We start from the raw sequence: 27,622 nt of genomic DNA, 5'->3' as shown, positions 1-27,622 counted from the left end.
CTATTCTAGAGCTTTGGTGTTCATGTTATGAAATTCAGGTAATAATTACATAATAAATTAATTATTTCTAATTTTAAAAAATTTGTATTTCATGGGTCATTGTTAGCATTAGAGATTCCAGGGATTCCCAACATTGTAGCTGAAAGTATATTTTTCCTGCAGAATTTGGCTAAAAGAATTAATAGTAAGACCCTATAGCCTAATATAATAATATCTTAGGAAAACATATTTGAGATATTCCTACTCCAAAGTGTTTTTTTGAATCATGAAGAACATTGCATCTTTAATAACTTCTTCCTATTTCTTATTTTGTTATTAATTTTTAACGTGTGATTCTCTGAGCATCTGGTTTGACTTCTGTAGAGTAAAATGGTTTAAGTCACATTTCTAGAAGTCAACAAATCCAATTTCTGAAAATAAAACATAGGCAACCAAATTTCATAACCATCCGATGCATTTTGATTTCACTTTTTAAATGATTCTTGCTCCATTATTGGAACACATTTGCTTCCTTCAAAAGCCTCGTGGCATTTGGTATTCATAAGGTGGTACTCAGAATCATTTGGACATACATATTGAGAAAAGGTAGCTAAGCATGACCACAAAATTTTAGTTTTCACCTCATTTTTAAACTTACACTTTCCACAATGCATTTTGGATCAGGCACAGAGTAGGAACTATCAAAAAACCCAGCCAAAAGTGTGGACAGATCAGGGCCATATTGGCCTGCAAAGAAAGGGAAATAAAAAGTGTTTAATGAAGTTTCTGTTTGTCAATATTAGGCACCAACGCTGCTGTCACATGCCAAACCTGGAGATGCAAGAACAAATATGGAGACAATCATATCATGTTAGAACTGCTAAATCAACAAAAACCTAGATGTGATATTAGGTTACTTAACATGGCAGCCTATTGTACAGACAACTCTATCAAATGAGTTTCTAGACCAAGATTGCCAGGATCATATTACTTAGAACACAACCTTACTGCTAGACATCACCTTTAAAACAATGGTCTTCCTGTTCTCCTGAAGTACTTCCTCTCTGCCTTCAACAGGTTCCTTGGTGCTTGCCTTTAATCGCTTCATTTCACCCAACGTTTGAGACAAGAGAGGGCTCTCCTCCCTCCCTCTAGGTTGCCTTTGGTACTCCCGATTTTCTGTGAATCAACCGTGAGACCCGTTGATGTAATACCTCTGGCATGTCCTAAAGTTCGGTATTTATCTGCTGAGTCTGATCAGTACTCTGCTTCTTACGGTATTTCTTCTGATGCTCCACTCTGGCACGTGCTGTCCCATAAATTGCAAAATGAACTGAGGAGAAAACAAGCTGAGCACCCAAGATTCCCCAAATAGCTATCAAAACCTCCCCAGTGTCTCTTCCAGGTTGGATGAAGTTACACTTTTTGTGGAATGTTTCTGTCCATACAAATGTGTTAATTTGCTGATAACATCGTCTTTTGATGCTCATGCTAATTTGGGTCACCTGAGAAGACAGTAAGATGGTGAACAAGAAGGACCGAGTGGGAAAAGACAGGTCTTATGAGTGTCTGAACTGGTAGTGGCGTTTTTTCTATTTCACTCTCTTTCTCAATAGTCATGTTAGAAATTTATCGCTTTTATTGAACTTTTTAAAGAGCCATCTCTGAGGGCTGGTATGGTGGAACAATACATCAAGCTGTCACCTGAGACACTGACATTCCTGTATGAGTGATGGACGAATTTGCAGCTGCTCTACTTACAAGTCAACTGCCTGTTCCTGCACCCGGGGAAGCAGCACGCATTGGCGCAAGTGCTTGGGACCCTGCCACCCTCATGTGAGACTTGGAAGGAGTTTCAGGCTCCTGGTTTCTGCATGGTCCCACTCTGGCCTTTGCAGCCATTTGGGAAATAAACCAATAGACGGAAGATCTTAATCTCCTTTACTCTCTCTCTCTCTCTCTCTCTCTCTCTCTCTCTCTCTGTATCAAATAAGTAAGACAAATCTTGAAAAACAAAAATAATAAAAGAAACGCAACTGTGGTTTTTCTTTTATTTATTTACCACTGTACGATTGTTTCCTATTTCATTTGCCTCTTATTATTTCCTTTTTCTAGTTTCTTAGTTGTGGTTCTTGATCAATTTCCCAGGTTTTTTAGTTTGAGACTGAAAGATTTTTTTTTCAGCATTTCTTTTCCCATCTCATCCATTTAAGACTGTAATTTCCTTACAAGAAATGATTCAGCTGAGCACTCAGATCGGTTACACATGTTCATTAGATGATTTGTATTTGATTGTCAAATGCACCTTTTTATTTCTTTCAGTGTCTTTCATTCGTTTGCATCTTCTTTTTTCCTAGTAATTATTACTTTTTAGGTAGGATCTTTCATTTCTGGCTTTTGAGGGTATAAATTCTTCCACTGAGGGAATGACTCAGTGGCTCAGATTGGCTAATCCCCGTTCCTTCAAGAACCAGGATCCCACATGGGCACCAGTTCGTGTCCCAGCTGTTCACTTCCTATCCAGCTCCCTGCTTGTGGTCTGAGAAAGCACTGGAGGATGACCCAATGTACTGGAATCCTGGACCCTCATCAGACACCTCAAAGCAGCTTCTGGCTCCTAACTTCAGCTGGGCTCAGCTCCAGCCACTGTAGCCATTCAGCAAGTGAACCAGTGGTTGGAAGATCTTTCTCTCTGCCTCTTCTTCTCTCTGTAAATCTGCCTTTCCAATAATAAAAAATAAATCTTTAGAAAGTATTTTATTTTTTTAAAAAATTTGTCAGAGGGTTAGCTTTTGGACTTTCGAGGTTTGGATATGTTTAGGAACTGGAAGGTAGATGTGTTCAACATCTTCAATGCAGAAAGATGTTGGCTCCTCTCTATGGAGGATGGCTTTCCTCTGAAGGTATACACAGAAAGGGATGTTGGGACAATTGAGTTTATCCTTATATGAATCTTACTGACTATCAGGTGAAAAGAATAATATTTAATATTTTAACTCACCAAACCTTCATATTCCTACATTTCAAAACTTAACTCACTGAGAACATTCAGAAGCATGAGGAACACAAAACTTTAAGTTCTTTTTTGTTCAATGATTTATTTACATGTTTGAAAGTCAAAATTATATAGAGAGAGGAAGAGACAGAGAGAGAGCGAAAGTGAGAGAGAGAATCTCTGATCTGCTGATTCACTCCCCAATTTGCTGTAATGGTTGGGCCGGACCAGGCTGGCATCAGGAGTCAGGGACTTCTTATGGATCTCTCATGTGGTGACAGGGCCCAAGCACTTGAACCATCCTCCGCTACATTTTAGGTGCATTAACAGGGAGCTGGATTGGAAATAGAGCAACTGGAATTTGATCTGTTGCTTGTATGGGATACTAGCACCATAGGCAATGGCTCTACTCACTAAGCCACAGAGCTGGCTCCAGTCGATTTCAATAGCAGTCACTTGGTCATGGTAGAAATGGAAAGCTTCTTGCATTCTTGCATGCTCGCATTCTTGTTGACTGGCCTTTGGGCTACTCAAGGCCTAAAGGTATGGTAACCATCTCCCATCAACATGGACAGAGGCAGGGTCTAAGAGGGTGCTGTGTGGTGTTCAGATGAATGAGGGATGGTTCCCATGAAGTAGAGTCACTAGGAAATGGATAGAGGTGGAAGAGGGGCAATCTAGTAGGGGAACTGGCACACATGACCACAGTATCCGAGAAGCCCCGTGACAGACCACCTGTGGCTAGAGACACCAGGCTGTGAGTCCAAGTTCAACAGGCTCAGGACCAGGGGAGCCAAGGGCTATTGCTTCAAGGTCAAAAGCCTGAGAACTGGAGAAGCGGCTGCCGGTGAAAAGTTCAGGAGTCCAGTGTGTCCCAGCCCTCAGAGCAAGAAGCCAGCCCTGTCTTTTGTATATATTCTCTGATTGGATAATCCTTGCTGGGTTTTACCACCTACTCTGTTCAGACTATATGCTGATCTTGTTTGGAAACACCCTCACAGACACCTGCCAAAATAACATTTTTAATATATTCCCTCTTGTAGTCAGGTTGGCATGATGCAATGAACCATTTCAGTAGAAACTGTGTGGGGAACTTTGGGCTTGCATTTCTTCGCTTAGTAACTGGTTTGTACCAAAGTTACCTCTAATTTTAGTAAAGTGGAATTCTGTTGTAAGCAGTGTGGGGACTAGTTACCTAAATAGACATAAACAAAGTAGGATTTAGAAATACACAAATAAGTGCAAAAGTATAGATAACATATAACCTATGACACATGCACAAGTTTAAAAAATAGCTTCCTTGTGTTTTTAAAGTGTAAGTTTATGCCATGTGCTGTTTCTACAGCACTAAAGCTATTCTACTTAGTCAAATATGTTAAAAAAAAACTATGTTTTCTTAATTATCATGCATTCCCAATAATAAACAACTTGAGCACAAGACAAATATAATTACAATATTAGTTTACACATTTAAAATGGTTCAGAAATTATGGCTTCTGTCTGTTATAAAGGAAGGATACACATTTTGGAAAGAATAGTTGATAGATAAGTAATGAGAATTTAGAGGGAAAAATCTAAATTTTATTATAACTAAGCAAACTGCTTATTGCATTCTTTTGATCTTTTCTTCCCAAATCATCCTGGTAATAGGTGAGATTGCCCTCTGCTGTTAGCAAGCACGAACGTTGATGAGGAATGACAAGCATACTCACGGTGGGAAGCCCTCACCTGGCCGCTCATATCAGCAGCAATGGGAACGGTGGGCCAGAAGTAAGAGTAAGCCACGAAAAACACCATCCACGAGATGATGCTGCCCCAAATCGCCAAGTGACTGAACTGCCAGAGAGAAAATGCCAGAGGAAAGGGGGGAAACAATGGCTTAGCTCTGTCCACTAGCAGGATACCTTTGTCTCTTCATGTGACCATGCTGGTAACCTCTGAGCTGTCGGATACCTGAGATATTTTTCCCAATGCTTCTCAGGACATTTCCTTTTTCTTTCTTTCTTTCTTTCTTTCTTTCTTTCTTTCTTTCTTTCTTTCTTTCTTTCTTTCTTTCTCTCTTTCTTTCTTTCTTTCTTTCTTTCTTTCTTTCTTTCTGTAGATTCAAAGATTCATGATATCTAAGTATCTAAATAAATAATCTAAATAAATATCTAAAGCAACATCCACTGGTCAGCCCAGCGACAAGCAGCGTCTTCAGAGCAAATGAACACTGCATTGGAAGTACTTCATACAGTGGGTGAGTTCTTCAATGAGGCTGTCTTCTTTTGCCAACTGCTTAACATGGAGCTTTCTTAAAGACACCCGCACACAGACCATCAAGAGAGACAAGCATTGGACCAATTAGTATTCGTTCTTTGTCACAAATGCCGAGATACTGATGGAAGTGGTGGTCTTGGATTGCTGAGCTAGGAGTGGGAGGCTGATGGAGATCCTCGGTTAAAAGGTTGCTGCCTTGGCTGGGTCTCGGGACTTTTGTCAATTTTATGGTCAGATCCATCCGGCTGTTGGTCTGTTGCTTGGTGGACTTTGTGTTATCAGGGGACTAGGAAGGGAAACCCAGAGACTCTTGTTCTGAAATGCTGGCTTTATTGGATACCGATCTATTATCTCCATATGATCATCTGTTTGTTATCTGTTTCTGACACCAATTATCTGTACTAGATCACTGATTAAGGGCTCAAATTCTCTCATCCACCACCAGGTACTATGGGTGAGTTAAGTGTGTCTAGGGAACAAGAACAAGTGCATGTTGACTTGTCACGGATATCTTCAAGGGCAATTTTTCATGACTTGTGTGAATCAGAGTGCCTCTTTCTGGTTGGAGTGAATGGAGCTGGCTTCTTGGGCTGGTGCAGAAGATGATGGGGAAGAGGGTCAGCTCACAGCTGAGAAATCTGAACTTCACAGCTCCGTGACGTGTTTTTCTGGGTCTCTCCAGGAGGGTCCTTCAGAGAGGGCTGTCCTCTAGGGGGCAATGGTAAGCCATGGTGCTGCTGGGAGAGGCGGTTCACTCTGTTCCCTGTGCTCATTTTAACGGGGAACATAAGGTCAACACCTGTGAAATCACTAGCTCTGGCTACGTCAAGGCTATAGTAGGCAGGACCTGAAATTTCATAAATCTAGAGCAGGCTAATCTTTCAGTTGAACCGGACTGAGTTTCAGGTGACTGCCTTTCACATAGCGCAGTCCGACTGTTGGCCGGAATTTGAAGAATGATCTGGTGGGTGGAAGAGCCCTCTCCCTGTCTGTCTCTGTCTCTCTCTCTTTTCAAATGAATGAATGAATGAATAAACAAATAAATAAATATTTTTAAATGAACTTATCTTTTATTTCCATTTTGCATTCACTCTTAAAATTACCCTTTATATGTTTATAATGGGGCTGGTTGCCTATAGTTTATAATGATAAACATTAAGACAATCATTCCATTAAAAATAATGTAAGGAAATATTCCTGGGATGAAATACAATACAGCCATTGTAGGCACATACACATTAAATATTCTATAGAATGTTGAAATGCTTGTTACTACATGAAAAAGAAAGTTACAAAATGTCAGCTACTTTGTGGTTTTATTTTTGTGAAAAATCAAAAATAAATCCATAGAACAAAGACTGAAAGACCAGGAACCAAAAAATCAACGCCATCTGCATTGGAAGCTGCTGGCAAAATCATTTTCCTTCTCTTTCTGAATTAACTACACTTTCTGTTATAATTCTGTATTTGGATACTAATAGCAAAAGAGTGGTCCAATTGGTGGCATGCTAACTGGAACTGATTTCAAATTAAGCATAAAAAAAACCCTCAATATCCCGAAGGCATTAGAGTAGGTAATTTTTTTTCCAGTTTAAATCATCACCTGAATATGCAAACTTTCAGAAGGTAAAATGTGGAGACCAAGAAAAGAAAAGCTTATTATTCTTCTAAAGTTTAAAAGTAAATCAACAGGGGACTGGCACGGTAAGGTAGTTAAGCTTCTGCCTGTAGCACCAGCATTCTGTATGGGCGCCAATTCCTGCCTAGCTATTCCACTTCCAACCCAGATTCCTGCCCACAGTCTGAGAAAGAAGCAGAGAATGGCCCAAGTCCTTGGGTCCCTGCACCCACATGGGAGACCCAGAAGAAGCTCTTAGCTGGAGCTCAGCCCAGCTCTGGCTTTTGCAGCCATTTGGAAGGTGAGCCAGTATGTGAAGGGATGTGTGTGTGTGTGTGTGTGTGTGTGTGTGTGTGTGTGTGTGTGTGTGTGTGCGTGTCTTCCTCTCTCTGTGACTCTGCCTTTCAAATAAAGATGAAATAAATCTTTAAAACATGAAATCAACATAAAAGCCAGGTTTGGGGGCGAAAACCATACTCACTTTGTTCCAGGACATTGTCTCCAATCCAGCCTTCAGACAAACAGTAACAACTACGTACTGTATGAGGAGAGAAGGGGAGAGACACAGGGAGAATGCATGAGAAGTGTCCATCAGAATCCACCTCTCCCCCGTCCGGCCCTGACCCTCCGCACGTTTTCCGCTCCCTGTCCAGTGGACCTAGCTGTTGCCAAGTGCCACACCGGGTTTTAGATCTGAGAACCTGGTGTTTATCACTCATTGTTGTACTTTGAAATCCTTCAACATACAACTTAAATCAGTATGTGTTCGTTTTTCATAAACAACGTAGAAGATTTGATTCATTCTAGAGGTCTCAGAGCTTCTGATAAAAACACAACCCAGCAGAGTAAATTGAAGCTATTGCAAGTCAAAAATGTCAGCTTTGTGCTGCTTTGGCATTTCCATGCACATTTCTAAAATATATCACTAAACACTGAGGATTTATTAGTGGGATTTTAATAAACCTATAAATCTACTCATAGCTGATATCTTTCATCATTGAGTCTTGGTACATTTTTTCATTTAGATGTTCTTAATGTCTCCAATAAATTTTTAGTTTTTAACAAATAGGTCTTAAATATCACTTGTTTAACATATATATAATATATGTATATATATATGCTCTTCACGTTTCATACTATTGTGAATGGTATTAAAATTTCAATTTTCTGAATATCTGTCAAGCATATCAAAATAATCACTGATTTTAAATATTGGATGGAATCTAGCAAATGATCGGGTTCTGCTGATTATCAAACTGTGTGTAGATTCTTTTTGTGTTTTCTATACACACACTCAGGTTATGGAAGTGTAAATCAGATTTTTTTTTTTGCCCTTTAAAGCGTATATATATATATATATATATATATATATATATATATATATATTTAGTAGCAATCCTGTTGCAAAGCTGAAGAGATGCCACACTGAATATTGTTGTCTTAGTCCCAGTCTCAAAGTAAAAGTTCCCAGTGTTTTATCAAGTGTGATTTCGTTGCAGTGCAGATCATTTGCAGTACCGGAGAAGTGACACACAGGGTGTTTAAAATTCAACATAGGCTTGCATTATATTCATCTGTCTCCAGTATCTATATTCTCGCAAGTTTCTATCATCTCATCAAAGCTATTCCATCCTGTATCTTAAACACTCCAAATTCATTTCTACACTTAATCTTAGTCTCTCTTAACCAGCTCATAGTTTACTCTGTGTTCTTGCTCCACTTGGCCTGTTATTTCCCCCAAAGCACCAGGGTCAACTCCACCTTCCCAGAGGGTCCCTGGGCTCCTCCAGCTCACTAACAATGGGGTCAGCATGCTGGCCGAGAGGTCAGTGACTGCAGCATCCTGAACCTGCTGGTCCTGTGTTTCTCCAGCAGCATCCCACTTCGGGGTGCTGCTGTACGAAGCATTTTGCTAGAGAGCCTTTTCTCTCTTTATAGTTGTGGTGAATTACTTTCTTGTGACTTTTATTGTTGGTTTTACTATTTCGGTGATATTTCATAAGCCTTTGTAAGACTTGGGACAGTTCAGCCTTTGGTTCACTCTAGCATCTTCTGTAAGTCTCCCTTTGTATGCACGCATGTACTTGTGTCCTATGTTTAGAGTTCTCCATGTCCAGAAGCTCTTTAACCTCTAATTAAAACCATTGCTTATGCGAGAAGTAGTCATATTTACATCTTCTGTAAGTAACATAAATTTTACACATCTGTTTTACACCTAACAGTATTTTCCCCCCATGACAGGTTCTCAAGAAATGCTGATTAGTGGAGGAAACAAAGAACCAAAATCTTGTTTGATTTCAGTGATATTTTCCTCCTGAGGTTGAGAAAAGGGTAAGGTCTGAGGCAGTGGGGAGATCTGACAAGGAAATTTGTTCTACAGACACTTCCAAATTAAAAAAAGAAAACACAGCCTAATCACATTTAGTATTAAGGAATGTGTAAGAGAAAGAGCACAGCCAACAATGGGAGACAATCAAGACAGCTAGCACAAGTGAACAGAGGCAACATCCCAGTAAATTACTTCTTCCATGAAGGAAAACATGGGGCAAATGGCTTATGATATGTTGATAAACAAAAAAACCAAAAAAATTTAGATGTGAATAAATGGAATGATGTGTAAATGGAATGACACACAGTTGAATCGGCATTTATATTTTAAAATCTATGAATAAGCAACGACTAGCAGCAATTGCAAACACAAAACTTAGATGTCACAAAGAATTACTCATACACTTAATTTCATAAAATGTATATGCTGAAGTACAAAGATTTGATAACAAAGTGAGACACAGAAGGTGAAATGTCTGTGATAATGCTTTTTAATTTTATGCAATTATGTTTACTCTCAAAGTAAAAATTGCAATAGGGTGTAATTTTATCCACTGGATGCAAATATAATACCACTTTTCATGGAATCTTGGAGAGCCTCTTTGTAATGACTTTCAAAATTCGTAGTACCCTACAAGGCAATCACACTTACACAAATATATCCTAAGGGGACTGGCATGGTGGCTCAATGGGCTAATCCTGTGTCTATGGCTTCAGCATCCCATGTGGGTTCCAGTTCAAGTCCTGGCTGCTCCACTTCTAATCTAGTTCACTGCTTATGACATAGGAAAGCAGTGAAGGATGACTCAGGTCCTTGGGCCACTGCACCCATGTGGGAGACCTAGAAGAAGCTTCTGGTGGAAACTTTGATTGGCTCAGTTCTGGCCATTGTGGCCATTTGGAGAATGAACAAGTAGATGGAATTCTCTCTCTCTCTCTCTCTCTCTCTCTCTGTGTGTGTGTGTGTGTGTGTGTGTAAAATCTGTCTTTCAAATAAAAATAAATAAATTGTGCATTTGTGTGTACCCTACGCATGCACTTACTCCTGGGCATAAGGAGGTTTTTGACACATTGTTCTTACAAATGGTCAAAATCAACTTCAAGGTCCTTTCCTAGAACAATAGTTACCTAGAGAATGGTACCTTATTCACATAACCATCCTTGATATAGATACTGAAGAGCTGATTTGAAATCATCATTCAGTGACATTACACAATGAAAGAACAAACTGAAGAAAATTCTCTCCTTGTACAAAAAAGAGTGGTGGTGGCAATGGATAACGTGTTCTTGTATATGCACTCGCATTTCTCATTTCATACATTTCTTCTATTGGCAAAGGGTTTAGAGTGTGAAGGAGACTTACACAATGTTATAAATCTGACTTATGTTTTTCCAATTAGTAACTAGGAAAAGTGATTTTGTGCATATAGGCGATCTTACCGTATAAATGAAATTCCCAAGAAACAAATAGTCTGTAGTGTGCCCATGTTGCAAAACCATATCTGAAAAGAGAAAAAGCCAGATTTGTTTTTATTTTCAGAGTCTGAGATGTAGATGCTGGGTCTATTCTTACTGAAGGAATGTATCTTTTCTGAATACTAATGATGATCATCATTGGTTCTAGTTCTCAAATACCATCAGTGAAAACGAGGCTTTCTTTGCCTGGAAACTCTTACTATCTCCAAATGTGTACTATCAAATGATTCAACGAGACACAAGGAGTACATGAGTGTGACTATCAAATCATCTCACCGATATCAAATGCATCTGGAAGAACACATCAATTAAAAAAACAACCTGTCCACTGGGTCTTATTAGCTAACAGGAATTTTAACAATTGTGTCATTACTTTTCCACACTGTTTAATTACTCAAACAATAATTATTTGAAATTATGGTAGAATTTCTCAAGTCTCTTCTGCTACTGCTAAATCTTCCATAAAATGTATGATTTTCATCGTATATACAGTGTCAGTACTATTAAGTCACAGTAGGAGTCTTTGCTCCCAGTGAAATGGTAAAATATAACTTGATAATATATTGCTAGAATTTTTATCTTTGTCTACACCTATGGTTCCATGGCATACTTAAATAGCAGAATGTTAAATTTGTAGCTGTTGTTAAAGCGCAATATTACTGTAATAATATGGGAAGAAATGGTGGTGGGGGGGAATGGAGAGGGAGGAAGCAGAAGCAAGATGAGAAATCCTTTCCTTTTTTTAAAGATTTATTTTTATTATTTTTTTTATTGGAAAGGCGGATATACAGAGAGGAGAGACAGAGAGGAAGATCTTCCGTCCGATGATTCACTCCCCAAGCGAGCGCAACGGCCAGTGCTATGCCAATCCGAAGCCAGGAGCCTACTCCGGGTGTCCCATGCGGGTGCAGGGTCCCAAAGCTTTGGGCTGTCCTCGACTGCTTTCCCGGGCCACAGGCAGGGAGCTGGAAGGGAAGCGGGGCTGCCGGGATTAGAACCTGCGCCCATATGGGATCCCGGTCGTGCCAGGCGAGGACCTTAACCACTGCGCCACCACGCCGGGCCCGAGAAATCCTTTCTAAAAAATTTTAAAAATTATTTTTATTGGAAAGTCAGATGTATAGAGAGGAGACAGAGAGGAAGATCTTCCGTCCAATGATTCACTCCCCAAGTGACCACAACGGCCAATGCTATGCTGATCCGAAGCCAGGATCCAGGAAACTCCTTCGGGTCTCCCACGCGGGTGCAGGGTCCCAAAGCTTTGGGCGGTCCTCGACTGCTTTCCCAGGCCACAAGCAGGGAGCTGGAAGGGAAGTGGAGCAGCCGGGATCAGAACTGGCACCCATATGGAATCCTGGCAGGTTTAAGGCGAGGACTTTAGCTGCTAGGCCACAACGCCAGGCCCATCTATGAACTTTTTGTTTGTCTTAATAGTAAAGGCTGTCTTATCTAAGAGAGAATATGCAATATTTGTCCTTTTGGGACTGGTTTATTTCACCAAACAGGATGGTCGGGAACCATTTTGTTACAAATGATAAGATTTCGTTCTTTTTAAATGGCTGAGTAATATTCCACAGAGTAGATGTAACAGTTTCTTGATCCATTTATGTATTAATGGGCACCTGGCTTGCTTACATGTCTTTACTTTCGTGAACTGTACTACTGTAATTACAGATTCGCAGGTTGCTCGTTCACATGTGGAGTTCATTTCCTGGATTTATTCCCGGAGTAGGATGGCTGGGTCATGTGGTAGGTCAATTCTCAGTTGTCTGAACACTCTCCGTACTGACTTCCATAGTGGCTCCACACGTTTGCACTCCCACCAATAGTGAATTAGGAGACCTTTCCTCCACATCCTTCCCAACAGTTGTGATTTGTTGATTTCAGCATGTAGGTCGATTTCACTATAGTCAGGTGGAACCTCAATGTGGTTTCTGTTAGCATTTCCCTAAAATCTAGAGAGCCTGAGCATTTTTCTACATCTATTAGCCATTTGAATTTGTTTATTTTGAAAAACATCTGTTCATGTCATTCACTCTTTTCTTCACAGGGTTATTTGTTTTGCTGTCATTGAGTTTCTGACGCTTGTTGCAAATCCTGGATGCCAGTCCCTGTCTGTTGAGTGCCAAAGTTTTCTCCCATTCTGTTGGCTGTGTTTTCACATTCTTGACCACTTCCTTTGCTGTACAGAGGCTTCTTAATTTGATGTAGACCCACTTGTTTACTTTGGCTTAAACCACCTGTGTTTTGGTGTCTTCTCTAAGAGGTCTTCACCTATGCCTGTATCTTGCAGAGTGTTCCTTATGTTTTCTTTCTAGAATATGTTTGGGTGCAGATTCAGGCATTTGATCCATTGAAAGCTTTTTGTGTGTGTGCAAAGTGAAATTTAGGGGTCTTCTTTCTTACTTCTGTAGGCTGATGTCCAGTTGCCCCAAAGTCATTTGTTGAAGAGTCCCAACCTTTTTCCTGGGATACTTTCAGTTCTCTTGTTGAAGATTAGCTTACTGTGCACGTGTGGGCCCACTTCTGGGGTTTCTAGTCTGGTTCTGCTCACCCCTATTTTGGTATCAGTATCAGATGGTTTTGATTACCACTGCCCTGAAGCATACCTTGAGGTCTGGAATAGTGATTCCTCCAGCTTTACTTTTATTCTTTAAGATAACTGGCTATTCGTGTTTCCAGATGAATTTCTATATCATCTTTTCCAACTCTGAGAAGAAAGTTATTGGGACTTTGGGATCACATTGAATCTGTGTATTGCTTTGTTGATTCTACTGATCCATGAGCATGATGTATTTCTTCATCTTAGAATGTTTTCTATTTCTTTAATGCGTTTAAATTTCCAACAAAGAGGTCATTCATAACTTTGGTCAGTTTCATTCCAAGGTATTTAAGGTTCTTCTCTGCTGTTTCAAATGGGACTGTTTTTTTCAGCTGCCCCGCTTCCCATCCAGCTCCCTGCTTGTGGCCTGGGGAAGGCAACAGAGGACAGCCCAAAACCTTGGGACCCACATGGGAGTCCCAGAAGAAGCTCCTGGCTCGACTTCAGATTGGCTCAGCTCTGGCCATTGCAGTTGCTTGGGGAGTGAACCAATGTATGGAAGATCTTTCTCTATGTATCTCCTCTCCATATATTTGCCTTTCCAATAAAAATTAAAAATAAAAATTTTTTTAAGGAACTGTTTTTGTAAGTCCTTTCTCAGCCATGGAGCTGTTTGTGTATAGAAGGGCTATTGAATTGTGTTTACTGACTTTGTGCTGTGCTACTCTGCCAAACTCTCATGGGTTGCATAGTCTTTTAATTGATTCTTTTGGTTCTCTGGTGTATAAAATAATGTCATCTGGGAGGAAGGCTTGTTTTGTGGTTTATAATGTGACAGGTCCTGGAGAAGATTGCATGTACTGATGAAAACTAAAGTGTATCTTGTGTCTGTAGGATGGAAGGTTCTGTTGATGTCAATTAAATCCATTTGCTCTGCTGTCTGAGTGTGCATGCTTCCTTGCCGAGTTCCTGTCTCCTGGATTTGTCCATTGGGATTAGCAGGATGTTAAAATCCCTCACTACTGTTGCAGTGAGGTCCCCCTGTGACTCTCCTATGAAATGTCTCTCCTTACGCCTGCATGTATATTCACTCTCCCACTCTTTCATGTATGTATCTTGTTATGTGAAGGGCAAAAATTTGGAGTAAAAAATGGAAAACATTCCTATAAAAATACAGGAAACCAAGGAGACATAAATTCAAGGAGGCACCTATGATTTATCAGAAATATTATGCTCTCCATTAGCCCACTCAAATATTAATTAGAAATTAGCAACAAAAGCACTGTTTCTATTTACATATGTCAAAAGAAAACAGAACAGTTTCTAAAGTTCACCCTCACACAATCCAAGCTGCAGGCTGCTAACCAGGAGCATGTCTTCTATTGGAATTCGGTGAATATTTCTGTTTTTCTAAGATCTATTTCTGTATACTCTGGTTCTTTCTGAACACACACACATGCAGGAACTCCAGTGAGAGTTACATAATCTTTGCCAAATATTTTAAATAATGCAATCATTACCGTGCTGTAGCATTTTTGCAGGAAACCAGAAGAGAATGAAGGAGTGGACCAAAGCATTCATACACTGAATCCAAAACACCTAAGAAAACAAAGCAGTGAAGTCAGGGCATGCTATTCAAGTGAATATAAAAATAAGTGGCTTTGAGAAACACATTTGCTCAACAGAGCGAAGTTATAACACCAAAATGATTTCCTGGAGGTTGAAAATTTTGTATTTCTCTATTCTGTTTTAAAAGGATTGACTATGGCATTGTAGGATAAAATCATTTGAAAACACATAAAATTATAGATTGACATAATTTGAAATTATAGAGTATTGTTGAAATTATTTAATAGCATTATATCACAAAACATGTCAATATTGTTCCAAAATTCATTAAGTATAAAGGTATAAAAGTAAAGTGTATTTGTTACAAAGATCATGCAAATTGAGAATTTCCTAGTGTGAGCACTTTTAAGGAGATCATGTAAGAAAAGGGTCCAGGAAGAAATAACGAACACCTGCTTGCAAGACCTCGCGCTTCAAGGAAGCTTCAATTTTGTGGATACAAAGTTCCTGCCTCAAAAGGGAAGAATAATTATTCCATTACTCTTGTCCTGCATAAAAATTCTTGATTCTCACCCAAAAGGATCAACATGTTTCCAATGAACTTGATGCATTCTAGAGCAAAATTCAAAAATATTTGTGGTCATGCAAGAGTGTCCAGTTAAAATTTAAATCTTACGCATCAGGAATTGAATTCAAAATTACCAGGCAAGCAAAGATGTAGGAACATACTATGCAAAATAAGAAGAAAAATACATGAACTAAATTCACCTCCGAATCAACACAGATGTTACTGATGACAAGGATAATGAAACCATTATGGGGCTGCACTTTATATATTCAAAGTTCAAGTAGGCTTATGGGAGGTATTAAAAAGTAGCCAAATGGAAAAACTGGAGATTAAACATTACAAAGTGTGAAATAATAAATATATTGAAAAGTCTATTCATGACAAATTCATTTCAGAAGAAAAATTAATGGAGGAAATACATTACAGAGTAAACCTGAGCACAAAGCAATTTTTTTTAATTCAAAATGGAATACAGAGATATCTCTGCTATTATGACTCCATTTTGCTCTTACAGCACGAAAGAGACAAAATCCTTTGTGAACAAACAGGCAGGGCCATATCGCAATGGAACAACAGCAAGAAAGCACCAGAGGGCCTCCTACAAACTACTGTGCTGAGACGAGAGGCCCAGGAACCCACCAGACTCCAGAAACACAAGAAACAAGAAGAAATAAAACATACAAATGATGCTCAGGCTAACAGTAGGAGTATTTTTAAAAAATATTAAAAGCAACCAGAGAGGTTAAAAAATGAATGTTACTTACATAGAAATGAAGAGAACAGTAATTTCATACCAAAATAATGAAGCCAGAAAATGATGGAAAGAAACAAATTATCAACCCATAATTTTATACCAAGCAAAAATGATGTTAAAAATGAAAGTGAAAGATTTCTTCATGGATAGAGATGGAAAAGTTCATTGCCAGCAAATTTGCCCAAGAAATGTTAAAGGAAACACTTTAGAATGAAACAGAATTATGAAAGAGAATAATATGAGTCTACACAAAAAGTGAAAAATCACTGAAAACAATAAGTGCAGGTGTAACAATGGTTTAAAATAATTATTTCCTGTTACCTGGTTTTAAGATAATTGCTTAAACAACTATGAACAATATGCTGCGGAGTTTCTAGCCACATAGCATGAATATGTATATGTGTACACATATATACACACATATAATACACACATATGTATCATATGTACATATAAATGCATATACATATATACATATATAACAAACACACACACATATATCTGAAAGATTAGGAAAGTGATGGAATTACACTAAATTTAATCTTTATAACATACACATGCAAGTAGCACATCCCTTAAAGTTAGAGTATAATGATCTAAAACCATACATAAATCCTAAAGCAACTTCTTTTTTAAAGAAAGGTTTGTTTATTTTTATTGGAAAGGCAAATTTTTCAGAAAGAAGCAGAGACAGAAATTTCTTCCATGATCTGGTTCACTCCCAAATGGCTACAGTGGCCAGAGCTAAGCAGATCCAAAGCCAGGAGCCAGGAGCCAGGAGCTTCTTCCAGGTTTCCCACACGGGTGGAAGGTCCCAAAGCTTTGGGCCGTGCTCAACTGCTTTCCCAGGCCACAAGCCGGGAGCTGGGCGGGTAGAACATCTGAGACACAGACTGGCATCGATGTGGGATGCTGGTACTTACAGGCAGAGGATTTGCCTGCCATTGCACCAGGCCTCCTAAATCAACCTCCAAAATAAGAAGACTGCGAGTTATAGCTAATAAGTCAACAAAGAATACGCATTTGAATTTATAAAAATTAATCCAGAGGAAGAAAGGAAAAATGGAAAAAAAATCTATATAGGACAAATAAAAAACCAGCAAATTTACATTTAGTCATAGCTGTAAACATATTAAATGTAAATGCTTTCAATGACCAGTTAAAATGCACAAAATACCAGGCTGAGCATAGACTGCGGACAAGGATCACTTAACCATCGGATTCAGCCAGGTGAAAAGCAGAAGAAGCTCGAGTAATCCCATTACTACCAAAGCAGGCGGTAGTGCTAAGGGTACCCTCAGAAGTGACTCCGGTCAAACAAGAGAACATAAAAATCCATTACATGATACTCTCATAGACACACAATAACACATCTAAGTCCAGCTGAAAAATACAGGAAGCAAGACAGGGAGAACATGACAGAGAAATACATAGCACACAATCATGCAATCTCAACAGCAGGTGGAACAAGTGGGCACAAGATGGGTGAGAACGTTGTGTTGGGCAGCGCTATCTATGAACCTGACCTGACAATTTTTCAAGTAAGGACAAGCTATGTAGATACAGAGGATACTTTTAATCATCAAACAAGTCTTCATACTCTTCAAAGACTTTCATTTCTTCTAGATGTCTATATTTCTTACAGGTTTCACAAATAAATGAAGATGTATGGTGAGCATTATCAGAACGGACAATGCTGTATGCCATTGCTCTGAGAGCCAGAAGGAGCTTTTGACACACCGTCACCCCCCGCCACAGAATCAGGACTCCTGCAATGTCAGGAAACAATTATTCCAAGATGCAACATCTGGTGTTCACAATTCTTTACTTCCAGCAAGTTCTACCCAACATTACCAGCACACAGCACACCTTGTGAGGCTGTTCTGTGTACCATCTGTGAGATCGCACATGAAATGTTACTTCTTTCTACTGAGACTTATTTTTTAGTTCTCTGGATAAGCTGAACTAGCAGGACACTGGCATAGGTTATACTCCTTTTGTTTCTTAAAGTTATTTCTCTGGGTGCTGGTGCTGTGGCCCAGCTGATCACTTGCAATGTCAGCATCCCATACCAACCCTGGGTCATGGCTGCTCTTCCTTAAACCCTGCTTCCTCATTATTCACCTGGAAAAGCAGTGCAAGGTGGTCCAAGTGCTCAGACCTCAGCCACCTGCTGGAGTTCCTAGCTTCTGACTTTGGGCTGGTGCCAGTCCAAGCTGTTGGTGCTATTTTAAGAATGAACCAGGGAATGAAAGAACTCTCTCTCTCTCTCTCTCTCTCTCTCTCTCTCTCATTTCTCTCTATCTTTATCCTTCCCTCCCCACTCTGTGCTGCTCCATATTTCAAACATTTTAAAATGATTATTCCCAAAGCACCAGAAAAGGAAGAAACCAAAAGCGTATTTAGAATCAAGTCGATGCTACAGACCTGCACACATGTTCTGCTTACCTTGGTGTTGAAAATCTCTCCCGTCTGAGAAATTGTGTAGAGTTCTGGATACTTGAACAGGCTTTCCTTACTGCAACACCGTTCAAAGATTCCCAGAGTTAAAGGTGGTAATGACGTGAAAATCTACATAAAAAATAACCATCTATTAGAAAGGGCTTTAAAGTTATTCATGAGTTAATGCTGCTGCACCAATACCTTCTTGCTTTGATAATGGATGATTTCTCTGAAGATTCTCTGAGACAGAATTCTCAATGACATTTGGAGCTTCCGGTAAGTATTAAATTATTCAAAAATAAAAGTGGTTTATAAATTAGCTACAGTAAATCACATAAATCTAATTATATCTATGAACTCATGAAGACATAATTTACCTAATGGACTAATTATTCAATAGCTACAACTATTGAAATGTTCCTTTGGGACTATTATAGATATTTTTAAATTATTTATTATTTTTTGTAGATGCAGGCATTACCCCTTTCCCTTCCCTGTCTTCCTCCTCAATTTGCCTTCTCACCATCTTCCCCCGTATTATTGTAGTAGCAGCATCCTTTAGTGACACATTTAACATTCTGCTATTTAAGTGCATTACGGAATTGTAGGTATAGGCAACGGTAGAAAATACAGTATCACATTGTTAAGTATATTTAACTGTTTCACTAGGAGTTCTCCTTTTATTCAGGAGATACCTACTGTAACATATCTTCACCTCCCAATATGCTAGTCTCCAATATACAGTTCATCTGTGAAAATAATGTATATACTGTTAACCTACATATCTATTTGCTTTATACTTCACATAAATGTTGCTTTATATCAGAGAGAACATACAATATTTATCCTTTAGGGATTGGTTTATTTCAATGAGCATAATGGTCTTTAGTTGGGACCACTTTATTGCTAATGGTAGAATTTCACTCTTTAAAAGGCCGTGTTGTAATCTATGGAATAGATGTAACACAGTTTTTATTTTTTAATTCATTTTTCTTTCAATAGGCATCCGGGTTGTTCCCGTGCCTTAGCAATTGTGCACTGTGCAGCCATAAATATAGGGTTACATGTTACTTTTTATATGCAGATTTCACTTTGTTTCAATATATTCCCACTCCTGGGTACTACAGAGCAATTTTCAATTAGCTGAGCACTCTCCATAATGACTTCTACGGTGGCCGCATTAGCCTATATATAGTGGCTGTAACAAGCCACAGTGGAGTAGGGTATCTTTCTCCCCACATCCACACCAGCAGGTGTTGCTAGTAGATTTCTGAATGTAGGCCATTCTCACTAGAGTTAGGAGGTGAAACCATAATGTGGTTTTTATTTGCATTTCCCTAATAAGTTAGGGAGGCTGAGCATTTTCTCATATGTGTATTATCCCTTGAATTCATTATTTTGAAAATTCTTGCTCATTTCCTTCACCCATTTCCTCACAAGATTATTAGTTTTGCAATAACCTCATCGTGTTTGGAGAGGCAAGATTGGCAGCAATTTCAAAACTGGTGACCTATTGAAACCACTTCAACGAGTATCTCGGAGCATGCCCCACATGTGGGACTTGGGGTGGGTGGGAAATCAGGTGGGGCTTCTCCCTCAATATCCCCCTGTACCTCAGATATATGAAGGAAACAATATGGAAATAATAGTTTTACCCACTTTCCTGTAGCCCTTGACCCTTTATGCGCAAATTAACCATGTAAAGATTGTTAAAATAAAAAATATTAATAAAAAAAAAGATGATTAGTTTTGTTGCTGAGTTTCTGAAGCTCTTTGTGAATCCTAGATGTTAGTCGCCTACCTGTTGTGTAGTGTGCACATATTTTTTTCCCGTTCTGTTGGTTGTGTTTTCACTCTGTTCATCATTTCCTTTGCTGCACAGAAGCTTTTCAGTTTGCTGTAGTCCCCTGTGTTGATCTTGGCTTGGACTGCCTGGACTTTGATGATTTTTTTTTTCCTGAGATGTCTTTACCCATGCCTGTATCCAATAGAGTGCTTCCTACATTTTTCTCGAACAGCTTGCTTGTTTCTGGGTGAAGATGTATGTCCTTGATCTATTTACAGCTGATGTTTGTGTAAGGTGAAAAGTGGCGGGGGCGGGTCTGGCTACATTCTCTGACCGCCGCACTGTCTGCCCAGCCTTTCCCTTTCTTACAGTTCCAGCAGTACCTGGGAGCAGGGAGATAGCAGCTGTGTTTATCACAGGCTGGTAGCAATGCCAGTCCCTGCTGGCAGCACATGGATTTTTTTTTTCTCTTGTTGTCAGAACCTTTGCTGCAGACGTCAAATTGGTGCCTGGTGTGCCTGATGTGTCAGTTGCCCTGGAGGAAGGCTGGATTGTGAACTTCATCCCACTCCCCACACCCATCTGCTGCTCTGTTTCTGCTTGTGATTGGATTAAAACAAGTGACGGGGAACCACAATTCTATGGCTTTGTTCACTTCCTGCATTCCTGGTGACCTCCCGTGCCACCTGTCCGCCAGGGGAGCTCCATTCGTTGCCAGGTTATCTTTATGCCGCAGCATCACTGTGCTGTCTGCTGTTTCCTTGCATCCCCGCATTCCCTGGTGACTCTCTGCCATCAGCCTGCTGACTTCTATTACCCAGGATTGCACCTCTCTCTTCTCCCCGACTAATCCTTTCCTGTCCAGTTTAACGTGTCCTCACCTATTCCATCACCTTGCGAACCAGCATACTTAACTTTTTATGTGTTTGCGAATATAAAATGGGTTGATTCAGTGTCTAGCTATTTAAATAGTAGGTATAATACTACTACTAAATGTAGCAACATCATCTACTTCCTTCATAAGAATTAATTATTTTATGGCTTGTTTACTTAGTAGAACATAGTACACAGAAGGCACTCGATACTGACAAACAGATGTTATGCTAAATGAAACCAGCTCCCTCCTTATGCACCTGGGAAAGCAGCAGCAGCTGGTCCAACCACTTGGGCACTTGTAACATATGGGGAACACAGATGTGGTTCCTAGCTCCTGGCTTCACGTTGGCCTGGCCTTGGTGTTTGCAACCAGAAGATGGAAGATGGAAGATTTCTATCTCTCTGTCTCTCACTCACTCTATCATTCTGCTTTTCAGATAAATAATTTTTTTAAATGAGTGGAAAGGGGGAAAATTCCAAGCAAAGAAATAAAACTCCAAGCTATAAACACCGTCATGTTTTACTAACTGGTATCCAAAGAGTTACTCCCCACAAAATGACACTTGATCCTCTCCTCACTCAGAATGATGTATTTCTACCACATTTGACTCTTCTCCCACTAATAGTTAAACCAGGGATGCTTTGTAAAGAACAGCAAACAGCGGGGAAAGTTCAATAAGAAACATCACGTTGCAGCATTGCCTTCTTTGTTACTGTATCATTGGCTAAATACAGTCATTTGACCAAACCCAGAGTCAGTGAAGATGAGCAAATCAAAACATGGAGTATCAGCTAATTAGGAGGCTTGGCTGCAACTGAACATAACAGAGGATTTCTGCTTTCTGCTTGAAATATGTACACAGACAATGCAGCCAGTAACTGAAGAGGCACTACGTTACCAAATCATCGATTTCCTTTGTGTGCTAGTGCACTGGTCAGGACCTGCAGAAACATTAACTTGAAGCAGTAGAAACACAGGTGCTTTTCTTGTTTCTGTGTTTAGGGGAACACATGCATTGTTTCACCGATAAGCACAAAAAGCACATCTGTAGATGCTTTTATCGCATCAAGAATACTGCATAATCTTTCTTTTTTGCAAAAAAGAAAGATTTATTAATTTTTATTGGAAAGGCAGATTTACAGAGAGAAGTACAGAGAGGGAGAAAGTTCTGCCGTCAGCTGGTTCACTCCCCAAGTGGCCACAATAGTCAGAACAGAGCTCAATCTGAAGCCAGGAGACAGGAATTTCTCGATCTCCCACACGGGTGCAGGGTGCCAAGGATTTGGGTCGTCTTCTACTGCTTTCCCAGGCCACAAGCAGGAGTTGGCTGGAAAGTAGAGCAGTTGGGACACAAACCAGTGCGCATATGGGATCCTGATGCTTAGAAGGTGAGGAGTTAGTCATTGAGCCATTACGTTGGGCTCAATTCTTTTAAATCTATTGTCACAACTAACTACATTGATTAAATTTTAGTGAATAGCAAATCATTGCATCTCTTGAATAAATTCTTATTTGTCAAAAATATTTGCTTTTTCTGAGAAGTAAACATTTGTTTGGTTCACTTTCAAAGTAAGTTGTTTAGCTGTGAGTAGGCAACTAGCTAGCATAACAGCTAGCAAGCTTAACAGCTAGCTTATATGCACCTAGAAAATTCTTATGTAAATAGGATGTTAGGAGTGGCCAAAACACAGCTAAAGCAAATGCTGGGATAACTGTAAACCATGGGACTCAGCCAGTGAGGGACTGGGAACGGAATGTGTGTACTATAAGATAAATTGCTTTATCTGCACAAGGTATGTTGGCACGCCTGATTTCCAATCTTGCAAGATTATCATTAATGAAGTCTCACTTTTATTGCAACCCAGTCTGAGTCCATCCTTTCACTGCACAGGTGAGGCTGTCTCTCACATCTTGGGAGCTCTCCTTGAAGTCTCTGGAGTGGGGGCTCTGGCCAGGGCAACCCACCCAATTTCTTTTAATTGTATACATTTTATTTTTGATAATTTATACATATTTGATTAAGGTGAGAAGGGTCAAGGGCTAGAGGAAAGTGAGTAAGACCATCATTTTTACATTCTCTTTTTTCCTTCTTGTATCTGAAGGAAGGAGAGAGATAAGGGGAGAAGCCACACCCAGTCTCCCAACCATCGCAGAGTCCCCAATGTGAGGTATGCTCCAAGAGTCTTGTTCAAGTGGCTCAACAGTTCTGCATTGCTGCCAGTCTTTCCACTCCAATCACGATGAAATCTCTCCAGGCCCCACTGGCTGACATAGTCCACCTTAGAGACTCCATTTTCCCAGGTATTCATTGCCAACACTTGGCTGGGGTAGTTGATTGATTTGTTACGGTAACATCCTCTGTTACGGTACCAGGTGTCTCTGCAGGCTCCAGTGTATTGCCATATGCTCCATGTGCATATGGAGATGCTGTCCACTGCTCCATCTAAGCCACTGAGGAGGCCCAGCTCTGACACATGCATTCCACGGCCAATTTCAGGTGGTTGGTTCTGTCTGAAAGCCCCATCTCCCCACCAAAGTCACAGAAAAGCCTGAGATTCCTATTCACGAGGCAACAAAAGTGATACAGAAATGAAAAGTCAGGCAGGCAAGAATCAGGCAACTTCATGTGTGAACCAAGGCAGAGAAATTGGACTTTAAGTACCGCCTAGATGGTTGGACATTTTCTGAGGAAAAAGAACCCAAGAAATGAGTCCTAGGTTGTATGAAAAACCTCCAGTAGGTGGAGTGGCGCACAAAGGAAATTCAGACATAGAGACGACATCTAGTTAAAATTGGAAAATAAAAATTCTAGGTCCATGGAAACGAGAGCCGAAGAGGTTCCCTCTGACAATCTGTATTGAGGAGAATGATAAAGTTTTGGAAGGACAGCTCTTGGATTTTTGGACTAAAGACAAGGAAAAAATGTATTGCTCCTTTATTTGGCCCAAATTTGATTCAGATAAGGATGAGGAGAATGAAGAGGCAATAGGGCAGTTAAGGGATATGGAAAACATTGCTATTCCTTCTAAACACCAAACAGCGTGTTCCCACTCCAGCAAGAACCCATGAGACAGGAACAAAAACAGGACTTGTAAGTGTTTGCCATAGAAGTTAAGGTTAGAAACCCAAGGAGCCGGCGGGCAGCATGGCCTAGCAGCTCAAGTCCTCACCTTGAACGCACCGGGATCCCATACGGGTGCCAGTTCTAATCCCGGCAGCTCCTCTTCCCATCCAGCTCACTGCTTGTGGCCTGGGAAGGCAGTCGAAGATGGCCCAAAGCCTTGGGACCCTGCACCCGTGTGGGATACCCAGAAGGGGATCTTGGTTCCTGGCTTTCAGCTCAGCTCTGGCCATTGCGGCTGCTTGAAGTGGACCAGTGGGTGGAAGATCTTCCTCTCTGTCTCTCCTCTCTGTATATTTAACGTTCCAATTAAATAAATCTTTTTTTTTTTTTTAAGTAAGGGAAAGGGGCTTTATATCTGGTAACAAAGGGAATAAGTTGCTTGATCTTTAAGTGAATTGTATGCTCTCAGTGACACTCCAACATTTAAATAGTTTGCACAAAGAGGCCTTATAAACTGTGGGGAAAAGTAACATTAAGGCCTCCATATAATAAACAGGATTCTTAAATGTTATGTCTTCTAAACCAAAGGGTTTTACTGAAATTTCTAATGTTTGCAAGCATTTTGGTAAGAAAATGCTGTGTGAGATTAGCTTGAATCTTAAAAATCCAGATAGCAGGGCCCAGCACGGCGGCTGAGTGACAGATGGAGGATTAGCCCAGGCCACAAGCAGGGAGCTGGATGGAAGCAGGCTGCTGGGATTAGAACTGGCACCCATATGGAATCCCAGTACGTTCAAGGCGCGGACCCTAGCCAGTAGGCCACCACGCCAGGCCCTAAAAAGCTTACTTTTAAATTGACATCTAGTTTTGGAAATCAACATATGGGTCAAGTCATAGTACATGATTGTGTTTTTGCTCGAAGTCTATTAAAACAAAAAGGAGCATTTACTACAGAAATTGAGATAGACACTATTTGGCACAGCCACAAGGAGATATATTTTCTCAGAATTTTTTGTCTTAAATCAGGAAATGTAAAAGTTATAAAATTAGACTGTAAATACATACATACAATAAATCTAAGTTATGTACACCAATGGGATTTAGTTTAAGTAGAGATTAGTAATTTTCACTTGCTTGCAAGCATAGAAACATTGCACAGGTATAAAAGAGGTTACAATTATAATGTCGAAATGCATCGAGCACACATGCATGTATTTACCCTAGAATGATCTGCAATCATTGGACAGTTGGCGCTATTGTAAGACTTGTTGCAGCAACAAAGAGCCTGAAAGTGTGTTTGTGCTTCCTAATCAATACACAGATGGCTGAATTGGAAACACTTTCCAGAAACAAAACGAAACAAACAAGAAAACAACAAAATACAGTGAACCAATGTCTCAGAATTCTTTGTGCTATGATATCCAAAGAGAAAGTACTTACCACATTGTACAAACTGATGCACCAACGTTCAAAGATTATCTGCCCAGAAAATCCATTCACGAAGGCAAACCAGAGCTGAAAGGAGTAGGACATGTACTATTAATGCTAACTTAGATATATCTGCATGTTAAACAGAAATGGCAAAACTGCCAGAGCTTTTGGAGAAAAAAAAGGATCAAAACACATTCTGTACAATAACAGTAAGCCCCTGAACACGGAAACTATGGCAGACCCATCGGCGCGGGCATGCGGCACGGCAGGTTGGATTGTGCTTCGGAAGTGTGCATCCACATCAGAAGGCCTAGGATGGAACTCCATTTCCGCTTCAGGCACAGCTTCTTGCTAATGTGCCCAGGCGGCAGTAGATGACGGCCTAAGTACTTGGGTTTCCAGCACCCACATGGGGGCATCTAGATTCAGTCCTGGCTCCTGGCTTCAACCTGGGCTAGGTCTGTAGGGGTTTATTGAGCCAGCAGATTAAAGCTCCCCCTTCCACACCTGCCTATTCCACTCTCTGTTACTTTGCCTTTCAGGCAGACAAACCAACAAACGTTTTAAAACACAAGGCCATTCTCAACTGCTCCAAATGTGGGTCACATCATAGATTTATTTCTAGATCTCTGAGGAATCTCCATGCTGTCTTCTATAATGACTTCTATAAAATAGTTTACATTTCCACTGACAGTGGACTGTGGTGCCTTTTTTCCATATATTCACCAGCAATTGTTTTTAAATTTTGGATGATAGCCAAACTCTAACTGGAGTGAGGTGATGTCTCCTTGTGTCTCGTATTTGCATTTCCCCGATGGGTAGTAATCCTGAGGATTTTTGGGTGCTGTTTGTTCTGCATATTAATCCTTTTGTCAGATAGGTAGCTTGCAAGTATTTTTCCCATTTGGTTGGACAAATTTCCCCTATTGATATTTTTTCTTTTTCTGCAAAGCAAATTGTGAGTTTGGTGTAATTTCGTTTGTGTACTTTTGCTTCTGTGATTTGTGGTTCTTCGTCAAGGTACATGTTTGTCCACAACTTCATGGTCCCGGGTCCTATGTGGATTTTTGGCGTATATGTACTTCTAATTTTTTACTAAATCTGGGTTTTTGGTGTATATTTCTCCTAAATTTTTACTGAATTTTATTTTTACACATGCCTTATGACATTGTTTGGTGGATACTGAGTTGACTTTTGTCAAAAAAAATGACAGGTGCTAGTTCTTGTCTATCAATACTAACCTTGAAGTAAATTTCCCAAACAAAATATTTACAGTGGCTGAATGATTTAAAAAACAAAACCCCCCAAGTGTTTCTTGCTTTACACTTTACAGATATACGCACAAACTGAAGCTAAAGGACTAGAAAAAAGATGTTCCAAAGTGAAGCCATAAATGAGCACAAATAGCTAAACTCAGAACAAATAAAACAGAGTTTAAATCAAAAGCTGCAAAAAGAGACAAAGACATCATACACTGATAAAAGGGTCAATTCAGCAAGAAGACACAACAATCATAAGTATTCATGCAGCCAACACAAGATCACTTCAGTAAATATAATGAATACTATTTGACTTAAAGGGAGAGAAACTCTGGGGCCTAGTGTGATGGCTCAGTGGCTAGATCCTTGTCTTGCAAGGGCTGGGATCCCACAAGGGTGCCAATCGTGTCCCGGTTGCTCCACTTCCTATCCAGCTCCCTGCTTGTGGCCTGGAAAACCAGTAAAGGACCGTGTGGAAGACCTGGAAGAAGCTCCTGGCTCCTGGTTTTGGGTCCACTTAGTTCTGGCCATTGTGGCCACTTTGGGAGTGAAGCAATGTACAGAAGAACTTTCTCTTTATATCTCCTTCCTGTAATTCTCCCTTTCCAATAAAAATAAACATTTTTTTTAAAAGAGAGAGATAAACTCCAATACGATTATAGTGGATAATTCTAT

At 40.0% G+C, this 27,622-nt stretch overlaps 1 protein-coding gene across 1 annotated transcript in view; it reads right to left on the bottom strand.

Annotated features, from left to right (window-relative positions):
- LOC121156275 (phospholipid-transporting ATPase IB-like) overlaps window positions 1-27,622 on the bottom strand; it is a 96,924-nt gene that overhangs the window by 6,634 nt on the left and 62,668 nt on the right. The window contains exons 27-33 of the mRNA XM_040979890.1: window positions 25,698-25,772; window positions 18,537-18,659; window positions 14,718-14,796; window positions 10,620-10,681; window positions 7,333-7,389; window positions 4,703-4,810; window positions 638-726 (exon numbers count right to left, since the gene is read on the bottom strand). Coding sequence (XP_040835824.1) covers window positions 638-726; window positions 4,703-4,810; window positions 7,333-7,389; window positions 10,620-10,681; window positions 14,718-14,796; window positions 18,537-18,659; window positions 25,698-25,772 — 593 coding nt within the window. The remainder of the gene's footprint in view (window positions 1-637; window positions 727-4,702; window positions 4,811-7,332; window positions 7,390-10,619; window positions 10,682-14,717; window positions 14,797-18,536; window positions 18,660-25,697; window positions 25,773-27,622) is intronic.

The sequence above is a fragment of the Ochotona curzoniae genome, unplaced genomic scaffold (genome assembly GCF_017591425.1).
Source record: "Ochotona curzoniae isolate NIBS_2020 unplaced genomic scaffold, NIBS_Ocur_1.0 contig_3332, whole genome shotgun sequence".
In the NCBI taxonomy this organism is placed as follows: Eukaryota; Metazoa; Chordata; class Mammalia; order Lagomorpha; family Ochotonidae; genus Ochotona; species Ochotona curzoniae.
This window is presented reverse-complemented; position numbering and strand designations above follow the sequence as displayed.